The 21159-nt window shown below is 35.9% G+C and overlaps 2 protein-coding genes across 2 annotated transcripts in view; both read right to left on the bottom strand.

The window, feature by feature from the left end:
* Positions 1 to 3436: 3436 nt before the first annotated feature.
* On the bottom strand, positions 3437 to 6456 carry ccnb1 (cyclin B1). The gene is made up of 9 exons (XM_056457027.1): positions 6346 to 6456; positions 5822 to 5962; positions 5645 to 5743; positions 5017 to 5199; positions 4791 to 4949; positions 4240 to 4476; positions 4027 to 4167; positions 3838 to 3948; positions 3437 to 3748 (listed from the first exon to the last, which is right to left on the bottom strand). Exons 1-9 carry the CDS (start codon positions 6364 to 6366, stop codon positions 3647 to 3649), a joined length of 1194 nt encoding a protein of 397 aa, XP_056313002.1. The 5' UTR covers positions 6367 to 6456; the 3' UTR covers positions 3437 to 3646.
* A 2086-nt stretch (positions 6457 to 8542) lies between these two features.
* Positions 8543 to 21159, bottom strand: part of slc30a5 (solute carrier family 30 member 5) — a 15950-nt gene continuing 3333 nt past the window's right edge. Inside the window, exons 4-16 of the mRNA XM_056458441.1 lie at positions 19172 to 19257; positions 18993 to 19080; positions 18819 to 18906; positions 16915 to 16991; positions 16582 to 16752; positions 15566 to 15854; positions 14808 to 15016; positions 14432 to 14589; positions 12351 to 12480; positions 11957 to 12200; positions 11600 to 11826; positions 9052 to 9180; positions 8543 to 8874 (exon numbers count right to left, since the gene is read on the bottom strand). Of these exons, the coding sequence (XP_056314416.1) occupies positions 8704 to 8874; positions 9052 to 9180; positions 11600 to 11826; positions 11957 to 12200; positions 12351 to 12480; positions 14432 to 14589; positions 14808 to 15016; positions 15566 to 15854; positions 16582 to 16752; positions 16915 to 16991; positions 18819 to 18906; positions 18993 to 19080; positions 19172 to 19257 (2067 nt within the window). The 3' untranslated portion in view covers positions 8543 to 8703. The remainder of the gene's footprint in view (positions 8875 to 9051; positions 9181 to 11599; positions 11827 to 11956; positions 12201 to 12350; positions 12481 to 14431; positions 14590 to 14807; positions 15017 to 15565; positions 15855 to 16581; positions 16753 to 16914; positions 16992 to 18818; positions 18907 to 18992; positions 19081 to 19171; positions 19258 to 21159) is intronic.

Genomic DNA, 21159 nt, shown 5'->3' with positions numbered 1-21159 from the left:
ACAGCTGAGAAATTACAGCGGAATTATTTATACATATAATAACGAGCCATGGTCGACCCGGGCTCAAACAAACCTTGTCATCGTCTTGATAAACAGCCACAAAGCCATGGAGTAGAGCAGATTTACCCTGTGCCGCATAGTTTTTTTACGAGCCAGTCTGAGGCGCGAGCGGTTTCGCTTTCTTCCTTGCGCTCGCCGCGTGTCTATAACTTCTTGAGCTGATGATAATAACCTGCACTTGATTATTGACATACTTTTGAAACCTGATCCTGTCAGACACTGACAAACGCGAGAGTGAAGCACGGAAAAACAAAGGAGAAGCCGGAAAAAAAGGAGCTCATTCTTTTTTCAGCAAACGTGAACAAACTGCCTTGTTTAACTATTATTGTTATCATCACCTTTTGGACTATTATGAACTCAGAATGATGAAATTGTTCTCTAACAGAGGCTACATGTGCTGCTGAAGATTATAGACACAGATGAGAAGTTTTCGCTGACTGTAGGCTATATATTGTGTTTTTGAACCTAAATACGGACGAAATGTCTGCTGTGTGTTCTTCTGTAATTGATAACATATCGGAGACTGTAAGGGGCTGTATATGTTTATATATGTTAATTTATTTAGTTATTTAATATAATTACAAACGTTACAGTAGGCTGTTTCGCACTGTCATTGATCTGCAGTTATAATCAACTCATGTTCATAGAAAGGTTAGTAATAAACATTTCTACACAAGTATTTATGTGTATGAAGCATCTGTTTTGTGAGAAGTGCTTTTCATATGATATGTGAGCGACCCGAACAGCTTTATTGTAGACATTTCCTCCAGCGAGAATGACGTCGACTAAAACTTTCTGTCGTACACCACGCCCACCAAAAGGGTACCCTTGTTAGTGGAAACGCAAGCTTGATAAAGGTGACCCGTACCAAACCGAACCGTACCGTACCAGTCAGTGGAAACGAGCCATATTTGTGTTCATCTTCAGTGTCCATATGACACTGGTTTAAGATGTTGGCTCGATGCTGAATTTTGGTCACTTTCTAACACAATCTAAAATCAACCAAAAATCTATGTCAATTGATGTTGTTATTGGACATTAAAATAACGTTGTTCTTAGATGCTGACTAGACATAAATTTTGGTCACCTGACAACACAACCTAAATCTAACCTTATTAAATCTTATGACGTTGTGTGTCTGCTGGGCAATAACTAAATGCACTACAGAATGTTACGTTTACACACATCCACAAATGACATGTAAATGGATCAGCTTTTTAAAGCGTATTACTCACTACTCTCGAGTACTTTTGAAATATCTTCTTTTTACTCTGAGTAATATTTACAACAGTTACTACATTTATAAGCAAAGGCAAGTATTGATACTTTTACTTGAGTATGATTTTTCAGTACTCTCCACCACTGGTCATGGCAAGGGTTAAAGATAGGGATAGAACTGTTTCTTGGCCAAAAAAAAATATATATTTTTTAAGAAATCGTATTGGCATTAACATTTATTTGGTACCGATTTCAAGGCCAAATTAAATTGTAAACTAGAATGCTCATGTGGATTTATTTTTATACAATAGTCATGTTGCTTTGGGAAAATTGTGATAGTTTAGTGCAGACAATCAATGGTGTGAAACGAAACATCCATTTATGAAGTGAATTGTTGAATTGCAGCCCCATGGCTCTTTTCAAGAAGAATCTGCCTTGTAAACTGATCTCACTGGCCAGTCATGACCTCAGCGTGCAAGTATGAGTTCTCAGCCTGGACCTGCATTTACCAAAGCAGCCTGCCAGAGAAACTGAGACTCATTATCACCGGTCTCAGAGGAGCACCACCGCTAAGGGTGGAGCAAAGGAGATAAGCCCTTCCCTCTTAATAAATGAAGACTTCATACTCAGTATGGGAAGCAGCAGCTGCAAGCACATCCTTGTGCTGGAATAGGAGATAATGATTAGTTGTTAAATGGGGAAGCTGTCACACGCAGCATATATGAAGTTTTAGGCCACAAAGGCCATTAATATATGACAAGACAGACTTTACATGAAAGGCTGAACTATAAACAAGGTTTTTAATACAGTATACTGTATATAAAAGGCTGGAGCAAGTTTATCTGTTGGTCTTATTAGTTAAGTCAACATTTATATATGGCCTTATGCATTTATTTTATTAAAACAGTTTGCAAAAATATAGTGGCAATTATTTTATTTATTGGCAGCCAGTCCCAGTGTGCCATTTGTTATAATATACATGAAATGTATGAAAACCAGTCAATGGCGCCAGAATAAAACATTCTAATGCACTGGCCAAATTTCTTTCAACCATGGCATAAACCTCTGGAGTATTTATAAGTTTATTTTTGCACTCTTTGTATACTACACTACTTTTGACTGGATAAAAGCGAATATTATAAAGGCCAACAGTGTTTTAATAATAAACTTTATTAGGGAACGTGAAAGTCAATTTGCATAAATTAACTCGAGATCAACTGATAAAACGAGAAAATCTCTAATTCGAGGACTATACCAAAGCAATTAGGAAAACGTAATTAGATTAAACTGTAGGAAACGCAGTCACCCCGTGTAAAGTTTATCCGAGATGTTCCGTTGAGATCTTGGATGGAACGGCTTAAAGTACCTTACGGCTTCTAGTGAATGATTTGAGTATGTAAAGAATGATATGAGTCCTTGGGGTCTGCCCATTCAGGCTGACGCAAATATATAGGTAGTGCTGCTGCGCGTCTTATTCAACACTCCACCTACAGTAGTGGGAGGTGCGATCGAGTCTCAATGTAATAGGTTGAATAAAATTACAAAAGCACACAAACAGTAGGCTATAAGAAATACACGTAGATCAAAGTCGCGAAAAAAAAGAAAAAAAAAAAAAAAGCCGGTTAAAAGAGCAAAATACAAGTGAAAGAGTGCCACCCATCGGCGACCACAGAGTGGTGCAACCTAAACTCTTCAAGCCGTCTAAACGGAGTTTAAAATAAATGTTGCAAACAAACCTGGGAGCAAGTAAAAGGATTGAGCTAGCTATAGATTTAAAAAAAAAAAAAAAAAAAAAAAAAAGTGTTCTAGGGCTATAAACATTTAGGCATAGTAACCATACGTTACAGAATTAACAAACAAATCAGCAGCTTTTAATAGTCAAACAAATATCTTATATACACACACGTTTTCCTTGCCACAACTTATATTGCCTTACTTCTTACCAAGTAAATTATAAAACACTTTAGTTTGATTCCAGTAAATGGGTTTTCAGTCATTTTGGTTAACACAGTAGCACTTTAACAAATAATGCCAGTTTAATTAAAACTAGCAGCAAGAGTCCTATTCAATAACTCACTCAAACGATTGAGATAAGTGACTTGATTCCATAACATCTTGGCCTGAAAGCCAAAATTGTCAATTCAGAAACAGCTGACGCTTAAAACTTTAAAAAGTTTATTTGAATTAAAAAATGTACAAACTTGCATAAACACTTCGAATCATTAAAAGATTACTTTTGCTCAACCCATGGCAGTGAAGAAATTCCGTAAAATAAATTGCAATAAAAAGGTTCAACAGTAAAACATGCATAAGTTACAATTTTTACAAGGCAGCACACAGTGCTTAAGTCTCTTCAGCATAACCCCAACTAAGAGATTTGCTTAGCCAGGTCTTTGATCAAGGAGGACTTGAGCTGAGAGATTGTGGCAATTCTCATCTGCTTCTGACTGGAGTACTTATTTTTCACAGCCTGAAAAGAGAGACACATTTTGTTACTGTGTACAAGTTACTCTTCCCCAAGTCAGACAGGCAGCTTAATATCAGTTTTAAACAACGCACCAGATGCTTCGAAAGGCCGTCGTTGACCCTCACAACATTTTTGGCAATATGCTGCATCACAGGAACCAGCTCATCTTCAGTGTAGCCCATGTAATGCTGAAGAGTAGGGGTCTGTGAAAGGGCAGGTGAACAATATTGAAAACCCAAAAAGTTTCAGCAAGTTAACATCCAATCCATACAAGAACTCACCCAGTCACCACAGTTGAAGACCTTCAGGGTCAGGGCATAAGCAGCACTAGCCATCTGAGAGGGAGGGTAGTGGACCATGTCATAATCAACCATGGTGAGCTCCAGGAAATACTTTGCCAATGTGTGATGTTCTGCAGTGACCTGCAATAATAATAAAATTATTAATAATAATATTAATAAAACAAAAACTTTGAAATGGTTAAAATGACTTGCATCTCCAATCTTAGATGCCCTCCTGAGAAATTGTAGTGGCAGAGGTCTTCCAAAACCAAAGTTGAGGACTCTCAGGACCTTCATTTCCATCTCCCGGATCTGACTGGTTGTGTATGCTCGGTCCGTCACAAAAGCAAAGTCTGCAATCTCTGGTGGGTACATCTCTTCATATTTTGATGCAATGAACATGGCTGTCACACCAACAAGCTGGAGCTGCTTCTTTGGAACAGGATGATCCTGAAATGGGGGAAAAAAAAAAAAAAAAAAAAAAAAAAAAAAAAAAAAAAAAAAGTTACTCAACCTTCAACTTCCAAAACCATTTAACAAAGAATTCCAGCAAATTCTATTGCATTTGTCCTACTACACATGTCCATTACAGATCAAAATGCATTTAGTTTTCAATTGATAAAAAGGTTCAAAACTACTTTATGGAGGGGGGGGGGGGTGCGCACTGGGTAGAAGACACAGGGTTAACTGGGGGAGAGAGAGAGAGAAAGAAAAAAAAAAAAAAAAAAAAAACAAAAAAAAAAAAACACAAGACATGCACCCACCTGAAGGAAGCGATCGATGATGGCAACAGTCATGTACATGGTCTCCTGAAGCAGCCTAAACTTAATCTGGACTTGCACAAGCCAGTCGATAAGAATTGCACGCATGTTCCCAGTAACTTCCTTGCCTGCCAGATATTTTGGCCTTACAGCTTGCTCAGTCTACAAAAGAGAAAGACTGATAAAATATCAGTTTTCAAACAGACTAAAATATTACAGAATTACAAACCTCAAGCTGGCGCAAATACAAATAGATGTCCTTGACATATTCACTGCAAAGCATGGGATTATCATAGTCATCTGCATCCACATCTTTGATATTAAGCAGAACATCAGAGAATGCCTGACACAGATCATCTGAAGCACAGCCAGAGGTTTCCATAGGAACAGGAGAGGAGGGCTCAGACACAACCTACAAAAAAGGAAAAACCAGTAAATCAAAAGACAAGCTAGGGTATTCAACCATCTTCAGCCTGATATGCAGAGTCCAAATGACCAACTGCTAAAGAATACAAAATTTCAGTTTCTTTCATGTATATTAACGGCTACAGGTGACACACCAAAAAAAAAAAAAATTATAGGCTGACTAAGGGGCCTGATGTCCACCACTTTCTAATGTGGCTAGATTTGCGAAACACCCCATAGGATTCGACCGAAAATTGACGCCTTTATTAAAACTGCCAATTTAATACATTTTATCAAACTCTGCCCCTTAACTAAACGCATCCCACCCTCATCCAATAACAAATGTGGCAGTAATATTGCAACACTAATCTTCAGATACTTCGAGTGTGCACCAATGCCTCCCTTCTAGACCGCACCATTTAAATAAAAAAAAAAAAAAATCCACTGCTTACCTTAACGCCATGTTGAACCTTAGGAGAATCCTTCTTGGGCTGTTGAACCACAGGTGCCTTCTCAACCACAACCTCGGCGGCGGGTGCAACCTTCACCTCCTGTTACAAATCGAATGATTTTTTTATACATTGAAGACTTGTCAATATTTAAATATTGAAACGACGTAAAGCTCTTACCTTCTTCTTCAAAGCCTGTCGTGTTTGCGGATTGTTGCCAATCTCCCCCAGCGCGGCCCTCGGTCTGAGTCCGGGCTTGTTCGCTACAACTGCTTTTCCGGGCAGAGCGTTCTGATTCTCGCTGCTGGCCAGGCGAGTGTTCTACTCGGTGGGGTAGATAACATAAAATTAGCTTTGCAGAAAAGGTAACTGGTTTGGTCACCACTAACGTTAGAGAGCTTGCAACTAAAATCTCTAAACATCATGCATAGGTTTTAAAACGCAATGTGCGGCTTACAAGACTTTTCAGCACATCCTTGAGTTAAAAATTCAACGGTAATAAAATGAAACGCCCACTCTAGAATGAAACATTTCCTACAAAAATGCTATTGCAAATTATAGAGACCGAAGTTAAGCACGCGCAAACACATCACCATGCTAGATAGCGATAATGGAACATCTCTGACTTTTTCTTTCCAACGTAAAACGAACAAAGGCTGCTCTGTACATATTAACAAACATGAAATGCTAATAAAACAACTTACCCTTGTGACACGGAGAGCCATTTTTTCTCGTAGCTTATCGCTGTGACTCGATGAACAAACTGGTGAAATCTACTCAAGCGAGCTCAATGTAGAACTATTCTTGTACAGAGGTTTAAATTGTCGCTCTTTCGAATATGATTCGCTGGGTTCTAAACTCATTGCGATCTGATTGGCTCAGACACAGCTGATTTCAATGCGTTACTAGGCCAACGCATTACCACGTGCCGTTTGGGGGCGGGGATACACTCAAACTTGTTCTTCTTGTACTGGACTGGAGTTCATGCTGGAGTTTACCAGCTCTTCACCGCCATCCGGTGCCGCGGAGCGTCTGCTACTGCAATTATGTATCATGTGTTAGCTACATTGTTTCCTTTCCCTCTAAACTGATACCTGTAATAGCTTATTTATAATAATTAAGATGTCAGGCATAATTAGATAGATATAATTTAAGATGTGGCATCATGGTGGCGCAGTGGGTAACATAATCGCCTTACAGCAAGAAGGTTGTGGGTTGGAGCCCCGGCTGGGTCAGTTGGCATATCTGTGTGTAGTTTGAATTTTCTCCCCGTGTTCGCATGGGTTTCCTTTGGGTGCTCAGGTTTCCCCCACAAGTCCAAAGACATGCGCTAGGTAAATTGGGTAAGCTAAATTGTCCGTAGTGCATGGATGTTTTCCAGTGATGGGTTGCAGCTGGAAAGGCATCCACTGCATAAACATATGCTGGATAAGTTGATGGTTCATTCCACTGTGGCGACCCCTGTTTAATAAAGGGACCAAGCCGAAAAGAAAATTAATGAATGAATTTAAGATGTCTTTTCTTCCAGTGAATAGTTTACTATCTGCGCTGATGTTGTTGCACATTGAATAAAGAAATCCTAGCTTGGATTTCTTATCAAGCCTCCTAAGTGTCAATTGTCTGTGCAACTACTTATTTTTGTCTTGGGTGTGTACACACATCCACACGACTGCACAATATTGGAAACATTCTGACACTGCAACTACTTTTTTTCATATATAGTGCAACATGAATACAATTTCAAATTTGGAAAGAATTTAGCATTTTATAGTGATTGGGGGATTTTGTAGGAAAGCGAATCATGCATAAAAAGAATAACAACATTACAAGCATAGAAATAAGCAGTGCTTTAAAGTTTTCTGGAGAGTTGAACTGTATTTATGTACAGGAATTCAATAATCAAGTGTAAAATAAGCCTTAAAACAAATACAAATGATAAACTTTTGCTCCATTATGGTTAAACTCTGAAGTGACTCCACAAATCTCATGTGTTCTGAACCATGGCTCCTATAACCCAATTGAAACTATAACCCAAACTCAACATTGTACGTCCAGCGATGTGACTATTGTGAATAAACAAATTAGGGCTGCACCATATATGGTTTCAGCATCCATATCACAATGTGAACATCCACAATAATCACATTGCAAGATATGCAATGTCCAGTTTGAATTATAGTTGACTAGGAGCTACAGAATTGTATTTAATCATTGTATTTATATAGACTTTACATGATTTCTGCAAAAAGTTTGATTTAGACATTGTTTACTTAGAATTTTTGTCTTGTTTCTAGTCCAAATATCTACATTTCATTGCGAAAATAAGATTATTTCCCTTACCCCACTGGCAGATAACATCCTTAAAACAAGTAAATCTTTTAATTTTCACTTGTTTCTTCTGACGGAAAAAAACTGCAAAATATTTTTACTTGATCTAAGATTTTTTTTTTTAATTATATTTGGACTAGAAATGAGATGCAAAGTAAGAAAAGCATTTTTTTTTTTTTTTTGCATTGTGATTATTCAATTTCTGTACCTACTGTTAGACTCCCCAGAATACCGTCAAATAGTGCTATTCAAACTGTCTTGTGAAACTGTCTTCATATCACAATAATTATCGCAGAAAAATAAAATATCGCAATATCAGATTTTTCCAATATCATGCAGCCTTAGCACAAATTGTTATATAGATGCTACATTTAAAATATTGTGCAGCCATAACACACACACCTGTCTTGTCTGATTTGTAATTTTTGTTAATTTGTTATAGTGCATAACTGAATTTTACATTCATGTGTGATGGAAAAAAAAAAGTGATCAATGGAAATGTTTTGCAATAGAAATGGCATGAAAAGGAGTATGACATTAAATTATAAAAAAGAAACAGCTAATTACTGTTCATAATATATTACAATATTTTATTTTGCTTATAACCATTGGGAAACAGACTGAATCTTTGGCAGACATCAGAAAATAGGTTCATTTTTCAATGTATAAAAAAGATGAGATAAGTACACCTTACATCCCTTTATTTTTAATCTTAAATGTGTTAAAACAAAGGTTTACATGATACATGTGCCGTCTTTATAATATTTCATGGACTCCATCTGTTGTGTCATGGTTAGAATTTCATGAAATCCAGTGCTCAGGCCAGACATGTGCTGGAAATAGGCCTCCTTTTCCAACTGTATAGTCAGATTATTAACACCAGCATCCTTCAACACAGCAGACACCTAAAAAACATTTTGATTGATATATATTACAAACTGGTCACTGCATTTCTCACTTGATATACAGAAGACTGAATATTATGAACAATTTATCTAATCTACTGTTAAAGTGGTAAAACTTTTAAAAGCCCACATACTGTAAATTGTTGTAAACAAGGCATGTTTAAGAAGCATACAAACCTGTTGAATAACTCGCTGTTCCACGACATCAGACATGAGCTGAAGATGGATGGTTCCAGCAATGACGCTGGCGGAATGTCTCCAAAAGTGAGGATCACGGTAGGATAAAACACCTTCTATTTTCTGAATCTAAGACAAAAAGAAAGCATTAAATAAAATGCAGTATACAGGTTTTAATTCGATAATCCAAAATTTGAAGCAGCACTGGCAGCCAATGTGCAGAATCACTAACAGATGTTTAAAATCCCTCATATGCTCAAAAAATACTGCAATAAGTAATGTTAATGCAATATGCAATAATGCAATTTAAAAAGAAGTTTTGTAATTTAACTTATTTTAAAAATGAAATGCATCGCTGTAATTCTTTTGGCTGCATTTACCCCATTCTTCATGCCATGTTGGTGCTTAAAACTTCTTTTTTTGCTATTTAATAACTTTGTGCAAACTATTATTCAAATGTGGTTTAATTTTTATATATAAAACATATTAAATGTTAAAGAAATTTATGTGACAAAAAAAAATCATGCATTTCACATGCATTACTTTTTTATTTTTTACTTTGTATTAATCAAAAAAGACTGAAACGTACTTTGCAAAATCTGTTTCCAACATTAATAAAAGCCAATTTTATTAATAATAGAATAAATAAAAGATCATTTCACACAGGAAACTGAACTGAACTGCTATGAAAATGCCAATTTTTTTTTGTTAGTAGTATTGGTATGTTAGTTTTAAGGATATCTATAAGCTATTGCACTTCAAAACAGTGACAAACAGCTGATATGAACATCCAAAGCTTGCAATTTGTCACTTCTAAATGGATCAAAGATATATTTACACGTTACCTCATACTTGATTTTCTCATCAAATGTTGACCAATCAAATCCTCTCGTCTAGTATCTGTCATGTCCTGCCCCCTTTAAGACACTTCTCAATTGTTTTTAATTTGATGTGCTTGAGCTAAACCTCTCTCACTGGCAGAGCAGTGATAAAAACAAAACGCTATTGGCTGTTTTTTTTTATTTTTTTTTTTATAGGGACTCTATGTCCCACCTTCGTATTTCAGTCGAGATTATGTCAAACTTCTAATAAATAATGCACATTTCAAAGCACCTTTAAAAACATTACAGTTTTTCTTGTTTGCTTTAACCTGGTTAAAGAACAATCGCCTCACAGCAAGAAGGTTGCTGGTTCGAGCTGGGTCAGTTAGCATTTGTGTGGACATGCCTCGTGTTCGTGTGGATTTCATTCGTGTGGACGGTGCTCCGGTTTCCCCCACAAGTCCAAAGACATGTGGTATAGGTGAATTGGGTAAGCTAAAATTGTCCATAGTGTATGTGTGTGAATAAGTGTATATGGATATTTCCCAGTGATGGGTTCCGCTGTGGCGACCTCTGATTAATAAAGGGACTAAGCCGAAAAAGAAAATGAATGAATGAAAAATGTGTTAACTCTTTCTCATTGGATTGACACATTTTCCCCAACATTTTTCAAAACAGTTAACACAGATGTTATTCAAGCAGTCCAAACGCCATTGTTTTAGCTATGATAACCAAACAGAAACTATCTATTCCTAACTATTAGAAACTACCAAGATCAGTATGAAATCGCTGAAGCACTGGTTTGACACTCCTTCACAATCTTCAATTAGCAATCAGTCTGCAAACCTTCTAAAAACGGTGGAAGGTCTGCGTTGTTCTTTGCCAGCATGGATGGGGGAGGTCAAAAGTGGCTATGACTTATACCCCGATAGATTTGACTGTACTTTGGTTTACATGCGTTTTCTCTAATATATACAGTATTTTATTAATATTGTCTGTTTTGTTTTTTTTAACAGTATTTCAATTTTTAGCCACAGTTTGAAAAATTACATGAATTCAACATAAATTTAATGAAAGAATTTCTTATTCTGGAATCAATTATTTTGATTTGACAGCCCAAATAGAAAGACAAATGGCATGGGCAATAGGCTACAATGACAAGCAACGGTGCACTGAGTTCTGTATTTTGTTGTATATTGTGTGGTGATTGACTAAAAGAGCTCATATACTTGTTTGCAAGTTGTGTTCTTTGAAGATACAATTAGCTTTTGTTGCATATTTTGAATTTTTTGACACGGTTAGAGCATTTTGCAAGCAAAACGTGTCATTTTGACCATGAGTGCCACTGTTTGGGCTGTTTTGAAAATATGGAGTTTCAGTTGACGGCTGCATCAAAGCAATCAAGAAAAACTGTAATATGATTTTACTGTATAATATGTTACATTTGATAAATACAACCTTGGTGAGCATAAGATACTTCACTTAAAAGCACCTTAAAAGTAGAAGTCGACACACCTACAAAAATGTGCTGAAATGGTTCTATTTTCAATCGATAAATTTTCTCAAGCACCCAATTAGAGTGTTTTCTTTCTGCTGATGTGCATGTATTTGCTTGTTGTTTTGGCTAAAAATTATAAAATCTTGCAGCTTTGTTGAGCATATTTTCAAACATTTTCATACATTACTCCAAATCTTTGACTTGTAGTGCGTGTTCTTTAAATTCAGACCTTTTCAAGTGCAAAGTTCAGTTCCTTCTCATGCTGAGGTGGCATTCTCAGAAGAAGAACCTCACAGGCATCCTTTATTAAAGGAATGACACTGAGAAAAATCAGTGTGGATATGAAGAGTGAACAAATGGGGTCTGCGATTAGCCATCCAAACTGTCTGATGAGAATAGTGGATATAATCACACCAACACTGCCCAGTGTGTCCGCAAGCACATGCAGAAACACTCCTGCAAATAGGGAAGCAAAACCTCATCCTCAAAATGCAGAAAATCATCAAGATTGATAAAAATCATAGACTTTTTTAAATATAGATAAAATATCTTCTGCAGTAAACACACATACACACTACGGACCCACCTCGCATATTAGCATTCATTCCTCCTGATGAATGGGAATGGCCGTGGCCGTGAGAATGACCGTGTCCTCCATGACTATGTCCATGTCCTCCATGGCTGTGTTCCATGCTGCTGTGCCCATGTCCGTGGTGCGAGTGCCCATGGTCATGCCCAGAGCAGCTGCCTTTGGAGGCCCCATGAGAATGTGCATGACTGAAGGCACATATGCCCACCAGATTAACGATGAGTCCACCAACTGAGACTGGCTTTAAGGAGCAAATGGATTGAGATATTCATAAACATGAGGTGACTGCATTGACGTGTGAAACCTGACTTTGCATTGCTTTTGTTTTTGCAACTCAGAGCAAAACCATCAATTGCTTTGTTCATCCTAACAACTATGTAGCAGTGCATACCGTTAGCATGTCTGTGTTGATGTTCGGTGGATCGACGAGTCTGGTGACTGACTCCACAAACACAAAAAAGGCTATAACCATGAGAAATAGACCATTGATAAACCCAGAGAGGATCTCCACACGACCATACCTGAAATCAGACGAGTGCCACTATTAACAGACAGAAATCAACTTCATTATGTACATTAATCAGGGCTCCCACACCAATGACTGTCTATCATTTTCTAGGAAACCTTTTCACAAGGCTGTTGTGACGCGTTTAATGGTCATAATAATCCAAATCCTTAAAAGTTCTTAATATTTTGATAATTAAAAAAAAAAAAAGAACATTTATATGCACTCATGAATGTATTGTCATCTTTGCGTCAAATTACAAAAAATGAATAACTGCTTATGCGAGGTTTTTAATGCAGAGTCTATGGGGTTAATAGTACATTTGATGTTATTCTTTCCTCTGGCTGCCGTCATCAGTCTCACACAATTTTATCCTTCTTCTGAAAATCTTGACCACCATTATGGAATTTTTATTTTAATATTTCAGCAAACAGGATTGTAAAAAATTATTTGTTGTACTCTCCCATTGTCTAAGTTTACCCAACCATGATGCCTTCCGCTACTGAGAAATCCGGAAATGTGAAAAGGATCTATAGATTGTGAATAGATTGGGATCATTTAAAAACTTCTGAGACACTCAATACTTTTGTAACTTAAAGAACAGAATCAAAGCAAGTTATTGAAGAAGCATAAATTAGAAAATAGGACCAAACAATCAGGGAGAATGAGTTTCAAATAAATCAAAACAAAGCAAAGTAGGTTTTTAGATTTTCTAAAGAAAACATGAGTGATACCTTTGCCACATTTGGAGTTGTTACAGCTGCTATATTACTACTTTCAGGTATCCTTAGTTAATAGCTAATTTTTTTGTTAAAAAAAGGTCACAAAAATCCATTGTCACACTCTTCTCCCAAAACTCACATAGCATTTTTTACTCAACGCAGGGAATTGTAACCAGTTTGAATGAGAGCAAAATCAGTTTTTTTTCTCCACAAAAAAAAAAAAGAAAACATGTTAGAAAGATTGGACTTAATAAAATTACACACAGGGTTCTTACACCTTTTCCAACTTCAAATTCCAGCACTTTTCAAGCACTTTCAAGGTGCATTTTTATGCTTTCCAGCACCTAACAACCACGGTAAATTACGTTTATATATGCTGTATGTACTGTTTCACATTTAAATCTAATGTGCTATATTAAAAAACACATTATGACATTTCAACTTAAATTGTTGAATACTTTGGAGCATAGATTTACTGGAAATATATAAATATATAAATAAATAAATAAATAAATATATATGTTTTAGTTTGGGTGTAACACCAAACTTTCATGACCAGTCGTTCTTTTGCGGCTGTAGCTCCCTGTTATTTGAATCAAGGCATTGACTGATTGACAGCTGATATTAACCAATCCATTTGTGTTCAGTTCAAGAGCAATGGGCCAATCAGAAGAGCATTAAGGCGGGGCAAGCACTGCAGGCTTAGTTTGCTGCAGCAAGTTAACATGTAAACAGTTTTAAAGTATTTCTGAGCTCTGCGTTTCCTGTTTTTAGGTGCAAAGATGCATTTTGCGTAAATGTCTTCTAAATTGGTGCTTGATGTGAACATTTTGCAGTGAAAACTGGTCACACCGCAACAATTATGCACACACACAAATGCTCCCAAATATTTTGAGCTTGCATAGAGACAATTTCGGACGCATATGCAACCAAAACAGTCGCACTTTCGAGTCCTGCAATTTCAAATTCAAGCAGGTTCAAGCACTTTGTCTAAAACCCAAGCACGTTTCTAACCTTGAAAACATAACACTATATTAAAATCAAGCATTTTTCAGGATTTCCAGCACAAGTACAAACCCTGCACACAAAGCAGTAATAAATGTGACTGTACCTTTATTTTCAAAGCATTTTTAAAACTATTTTATGGCTCACAAAGCATACAAGTATTTGATTAGATTATATTAGATTTATAATTTACATACATAGCACAGATTACTTTCAAATTAGCAAGCGACGCAAGCTTACCCATAGGAATATATCCTTGTTGCTTTCCATCTGGTCATGAGGGCAGCAAACAACCCCAGAACCAAAGCCGAACAGTCAAACAGCATGTGGAAACCATCAGAAATCAGCCCTAGGCTGTTGGTCCACACACCATAGAAGAGCTCCACAAATGTGAAAGCCTAAACCAAGATCAACATGGCTGTTAATATTGCCCTAAGATATGACAATGATTAAAACGTACACAAGTTAAAGCAGACATGGGGGTTATAAATACATTTGGATGGGATTAAATACAAGCAAAAGCAATTAAAAATAAATCATCTAAGTTGTCTTCTAAACTTGATGACCAACCAAGTGAACAAAAATTGGAGTGACCATCTTAGAGAGAAAAACATACCAGGTTGAGGCAGAGGAAGTAGAAGATCTGCCGTGAGTCATATTCCTCCAGGATCTGTTTAAGTGAGTCTTTGATGAATCGTGGCAAAGACTGAGATGTATGTTGAAGCGCATCACCCATGAAATTATACAGAGGAGTCCCTTCAGGGGAATAACCCACCAATGTCCCCTTCTGACCCTTTGAAGAGGGAGTTGACAGTATGCTATCAGCTGAAAACATCAAATGGTAGATTCCATTAGCAAAAACCAGGGTTCCCACTCTGAGGAAAATATACCTTTAACCATTTGTTTATAGAACATGGTCAGAACATGGTCCAAAAAGTTCAGAACATGGTCCAAAAATAAAGCTAAACTGGAAGTTAGATTGAACTGCCTTATTTAATTTAAGGGCATTTTTTCAATCAGCCTATATAATTAAAACAACATTGACTAATAGATTAAATAATGATTCATTTACAAAAATCAAAGACTTTAAATCTTTGACTAAAATACTGATTACAGAACCAAAAAAAAGGTCAAAACTTGACAGTAATTAGGCTCGCAATCTAATTATCTATATTATAAATTCTGTCAGAAACCACTTATTTCACATAATATTAGGCTACACTTAAAAATTCTTAACTAAGTCAAAACAAAAACAAACATGTAATGGAAAAAGTACATTTTGATAAATGGAAAGTAATTATTTTACAAAAATCCTTGATATTCCATGAATTAAAAAAAAAAAAAAAAAAGAAATTGTCTGACACATCCGCTTACCCATTATGAAGAAGCATGCGCTGACCAGAACTCCACCAGACAGCACATGCTCAGTGCTACTTTGCTGGCCAGTGGTACTTATGGCTCTAATCTGGCCAGTTAGTGGGTGGGTCCAAAAGTTTGCCAGCAGTAGGCCATTGAGGAACAGGAAAATAGAGCCATATCTAGCACAGCGAGAGGTTTCCAGCTTTGCCGTACAGATGGACTCCACATAAAAATCCAGTATCATCACAGAGAAGATGATCATCGCGAATGGAAAGATGAGGCCAGACCAGGATTCCACCTTACTCTATGGATTCCATATTAAAATAATAAGTTATGATCTTCTTAAAGAATATCTGTATCATATTTAGTTTTGTGTCAGTTAGTTCATGCTTATTATTTTTAAGCCCATATGGATATACTAATGTGCAATTAAAAGCTAAACTGATTAAATAGTTAGAGATAAAAATATTTAAAAACTGGAAATACAAAATGATCTCATGTTTACAGAAACATAAACAAATCTGCCTTGTGACAAGCTCTATAGCCCACAGTTGTGCAGAAGCACAGAGTGACGCCCTCAAAATCGATGATACATATTGTCGAAAAACGAGAGACTGTAAGAATTAAGTCCATACCTTCTAATTGCTATTTTTTTAATAATTGTTTTATACCAGCTAATATATATACTATTCAGACTAACATTTTCATTATAGAAGCCAAACAAATAACTTGATTTTAAGGAAAACTGTCTGTTTAACAAACAAAAATGACTTGAGAAAATTTAAAAATCTTTCTCTACAGTATGGTCCTGACGCCATTTCCTGTTTCATATATCAGTGCAGGACAGAAAAATGGCATGCAAAATTATTTAATTGATCTTCATACAAAAATTATGGCAGTTGATAAACTTTTAGATGTAAAATATTTTAGCTTATTTATTTTCAATCATTTGAAGTCATTTTGAGGCTCGGTGGGTGCTGGACTCATGATTGAGAATCGCTGCACGAAGCAAAGCTTTTGTTTGTTCTCACCTCAGTGGTTGCAGACAGCACTATGACCCAGGGTAGAAGAACTACAGCAGACACCAAGTTAGACAGAGCATGCAAACGTTTTGCACCCCCAATCTCCACTGACAGTTTTCTAGATGCTGTGTTGAAAGCAACCTTCAGGCATAGAGCTAAAACCAGCAGAACCACTCCACCCTGCTCAGAAAATGACAGTCAATCACAATGATCTCGTAGATCCTTAAGTAGAGCATAACCTTAATGATCATATGAATATGTACTGTAGAAATCAATGACAGAACACTCAGGAGCAGAGTTAAAAAAAGTCAAAGAAAACATAAAATAACATAAAATAATAACCTTATGGTCTGCCACACCCAAAAATGCAATCCCGGTGTAAAGCGCATGGGTGAGTGCACTGTCATGGTGTCCCTCAGCTATAAGCAATAGTTAAGGAGAATAAAAGTTGTAGACGACAACACAACATAAATATTTCTAAATTCACATTCATGATGATATGGTGAAATATTTTTCTATAAGTGTCATTCTAAAGAATGAAATGTTTATCAAAATAATAAAAAAAATCTTTAAAGAAGCCATAGAATGCATTGATGCAATATATTAAATTGTTGTTTGATATCTTCATAGAAGGAAAGTGGCTTAAGTAAGGGCAGAAATAATCCCAAAATGGGTCCATTTCCAACCACAGCAATTAAGCTCCAATATGATATGGTTAAGTTTGACCATGTTTAGAAGGGTAGTCAACATTAATGAGCTCTTCTGTGACGTTCAAGCAGCTTATGTAAGTGCCTTACAAGTTATCATACTTCAGTTGTAAAAAAAATTAGCAGATTCCTTCTTCTGCTGAAGTAGGAGAGAGGTTTATTTTAGCAAAAAGTGAGTGAGCTGTACTTCTATAACACCAGAGTAACCTAGATTGCTCCTAATTTGTGTTATGGATCAAAAATAAGCAAAATTATAATTACACTCAAAAAAAGGAGCTGACAGAGCATTTAGCGGGTTTAATGTATCTTAAAAAGTATTAAATAATTAATTAATAGCAATGTTTGCATAAACAGATGCGTTTTTGAAGTTAATTGGCATCCTTTCACTTCATAAAAATCAAAGCGCTATTGAGTGATAAACGTGCATTTACATGTGCTTGTTACCTCATTACAAACGTGCATGTGTTTCTGTTAACTCATTACAATCACCCATGTCAAATTACAAAATATATAAAAGTAAACTAACAAAAGATACATTTAAACATACATTATGTGTCTTTGGGCTGGCATTAATAAATATTAAATCTGTATATCTTGCATGTTGCATTCTGATTTCGTGAGTCGTGGTCATAAATGGCTGCCTGCTACACACAGAAAAAGCTTTTACTCCTTCCTTAAAACTTGTTTTGCTCCCCCATACACAGCAAGTATATAACAAGCTTAGATAAACTTATTATGAAATAAGTTTAAAAATTTGCATTGTTTCATCTCTATGGGGTATATGCCGAAGCATGCTAATAGGACTTTTAATTTGCCAGTAACCTGGGTTAATCGTTTCCGGTGAATTGTACGCCAATGCAAAATCGGCGCGTTTAAGGTCTGTTTTCTTTAAAAATCAGCGATCTCCACTGGCTGAGTGATATCCGATATAAAGTGGGTCTCAGATTGTACAAGAAGCACTGCATTAAATAACATTTTCCCCGCCATGTCTTTATAATATGAGCATTTATTTTACCCTAGTATATTCAATGGAGCTTCCGCCGATTCTGAAGGGCGCGTGCGAGCAAATGGCTTTTTGTCTCATTTTACGCCTGAGCAACTAAATGAATGCCAAAGTCTGTTTAACTGATTGTATTTAAATTACAAAACAACGTCGATGCTTTAAAAGGAAACATATGAAATGGAAAAAAACTAACAATAACAGGTCACCGGAAGTTTATCAGTATGGGAAACAAACTAGCTCGGCATATACCCCATAGGAAACGTTGTGGACAATCAAACTGCGCCTGGGGCACGCATATTAATCCTCCCATGTGGATTCAGTGTTTTGTTCTGATAAGGATTTTACACTCTCAGAATTTACGTGAGAATGATGAAATATTCCATATTTCAGGAATTACTCAGCCTAGAAATATCAAAAATTTCATTCCATGGCACCTTTAAAATGGCTTTTATTTTTGTCTGATTTTTTAAACATTTGGTGTCATTAAAGTGGCAGAAAAAAGAACAATAAACATATTTCTGGTCCTTAAAGGATACGGTGCTCTGCCATTTTTGCCATGAGATCATCATTATCAAAGAGCAAAAGGCAAATCACAGCAATTATGAAGAAAGCAGCACCCCTTGTCTATATAAAAAAAGAGAACAAGCAAATGTGTCAGCTGGTACATGTTTAATTCTGACATTCGCTAATTATTTCTCTAGAGTTCTGACCTTAGAAGGTCCCCCTCCAGAACTGGTGAAGAGAACGCTAAGGAGAGAGATCACTACCAAATCACTGTGCTCAAATAGCAAAAGGGTCCTAGAAGAAATCATATCAGGCAAATGCTTAAAAAAAGATGACAAAGGCAGACAGATGTTTACTTCAAATTTGGCCTTTACATATAACATACCTGAGTGGTCCACAGAGTGTCAACCCAAAAAAGCCCAAGAGGGAGATAATACAGCTAATGACAGCATGCTTGAGGATTTTAATCCACTGGAAATAAAAGAAAAATAGATGAAGATATTGATTGATGAAGCTGGCATTTTTAAAATCGGTACATTTTTTAATCCATGTTACTACACATTAAACCAGAACATATTAGTGTTACTTTGGCTGCTGGTTTACATGATTGCTCAAAGCCTAGCTGATGTCAGTTGACATACATTATATACTAAAACATTGATCAATGCACATCATACATTACATAAACATTGACCAAATATAATAAATGCAAGCTTAAATATGCGCATCTGACATGTTAGAACCAACCACGGGTGCGTTTCCCAAACAATGACGTAACTCGCGGCTTTACCATCATAGTACGATGCATCGTTTGGGAAAAGAACGATGTAGTGATGAGTTTTTCCCAAAACCCACAATTTCTCTGTCGCAAATCCTTTATTTGAATCATGTTAGTTATAACATAAAACGCCCATAATGATGCTCTAAATGGGGTGGTAACAACTTCTTTAGAGAAGAACCCCATCATTTCTTAGTGCAAATTATATTGTTTTACACGCACAAGCAAATTTTTTGTTTCTTTTTTAAAAATCCAATATTACTTTTGGTAAAAACATGCACTTGTTTTTTATATTAATTGAAATATATGTAAATGGCACATTTAGGTCCAATATTTCCTTTACAAATATTATTACATAAACAAATAACATTACATATTCTATTATAAATTATCATAAAATGTCTTACAAAAGCGAACACATATTCTAATATCATATATAAATCATATAAATAAATAATAAATAATAATAAATAAAAATAATGGGGAAATGAAATTGTATATTTATTACTTATTTGGAAATGAAAAAAATCATACTTTAATAATAATATTAATGATGATGATGATTATTATTATTATTATTAAGATATATATATATAGTATATATATATATATATATATATATATATATATGTGTATATATATATATATATATATAATATATATTATATATATAATATATAATATATATATATATATATATATATATATATATATATATATTGTATTTTATTTAAAGTTTACTTTTACAATTTGACATGCAAACCACTGCAGAAATGTTCTAACCAACAGGCACATGTCATATACAGTACAGAAAAATAAAGTATTATAAATTAAAAGCATTAACGTATGCTATGTTTTTTGTTTTCACAAGCTTTGGAGATGTAACATAAATTCCGCTTTAAATAATAGGTCATCTACAGCTTTCGTCATGAGCCATGGCTGTGTTCAAAATGACATCAATGTTTTAAAGTGCACTGCGAAGGGAGCGCAATTGTAAACATGAAGATAGCAAAAACTGAACCGTAAAAGTACTTTAAAAGCAAATTACACCTAAGAGCAGGGGTGGGCAAACTTGGTCCTGGAGGGCCGGTGTCCTGCAGTTTAGCTCCAACACTAATCAAACACACCTGAACAAGCTAATCAGTGTCTTCAAGATCACTAGAAATCCATAAGCAGGTGTGTTTGATTAAAGTTGGAGCTAAACTGTGCAGGACACCGGCCCTCCAGGACCGAGTTTGCCCACCCCTGCCTAAGAGGGACGACTTTAATGCTTTTTATTTTTAAATAATCCCAAGTTTAAATGAAATATAGTTCTAAACGAATATGGCATAGGGGGATAACTGGGAATAGAACACAGCCAGGAACTATGTTTCTAACTACAGCTCTAAAGGTGTAGTCGCAAGCATTCAAATTTGCGACGCAGTTTGCGAATGTTCATTGGAATGATGGATTTGGGAAACGCAAAATCAACGAACTATGTTTGTAACAACACAACTTGCTACTTTAGTTGGCTAACCATTGTTTTAGAAAACGCACCCCAGGTTTGCTATTGTGTTTCATGCAACCATATTCAAGCTTCTGCAAAAACTAGTGAG

The sequence above is a fragment of the Danio aesculapii genome, chromosome 5 (assembly GCF_903798145.1).
Source record: "Danio aesculapii chromosome 5, fDanAes4.1, whole genome shotgun sequence".
NCBI classification, from domain to species: domain Eukaryota; kingdom Metazoa; phylum Chordata; class Actinopteri; order Cypriniformes; family Danionidae; genus Danio; species Danio aesculapii.
This window is presented reverse-complemented; position numbering and strand designations above follow the sequence as displayed.

Excerpts from the sequence above, each read along its gene's own strand:
- ccnb1 (XM_056457027.1), bottom strand. The coding sequence starts at position 6,366 with ATGGCTCTCCGTGTCACAAGG. Across the intron at positions 5,200-5,644 it reads AGGTTCAACATGGCGTTAAG|GTTGTGTCTGAGCCCTCCTC; the intron begins GTAAGCAGTGGA and ends CCTTTTTTGTAG. Across the intron at positions 3,749-3,837 it reads ACGGCCTTTCGAAGCATCTG|GCTGTGAAAAATAAGTACTC; the intron begins GTGCGTTGTTTA and ends CTCTCTTTTCAG.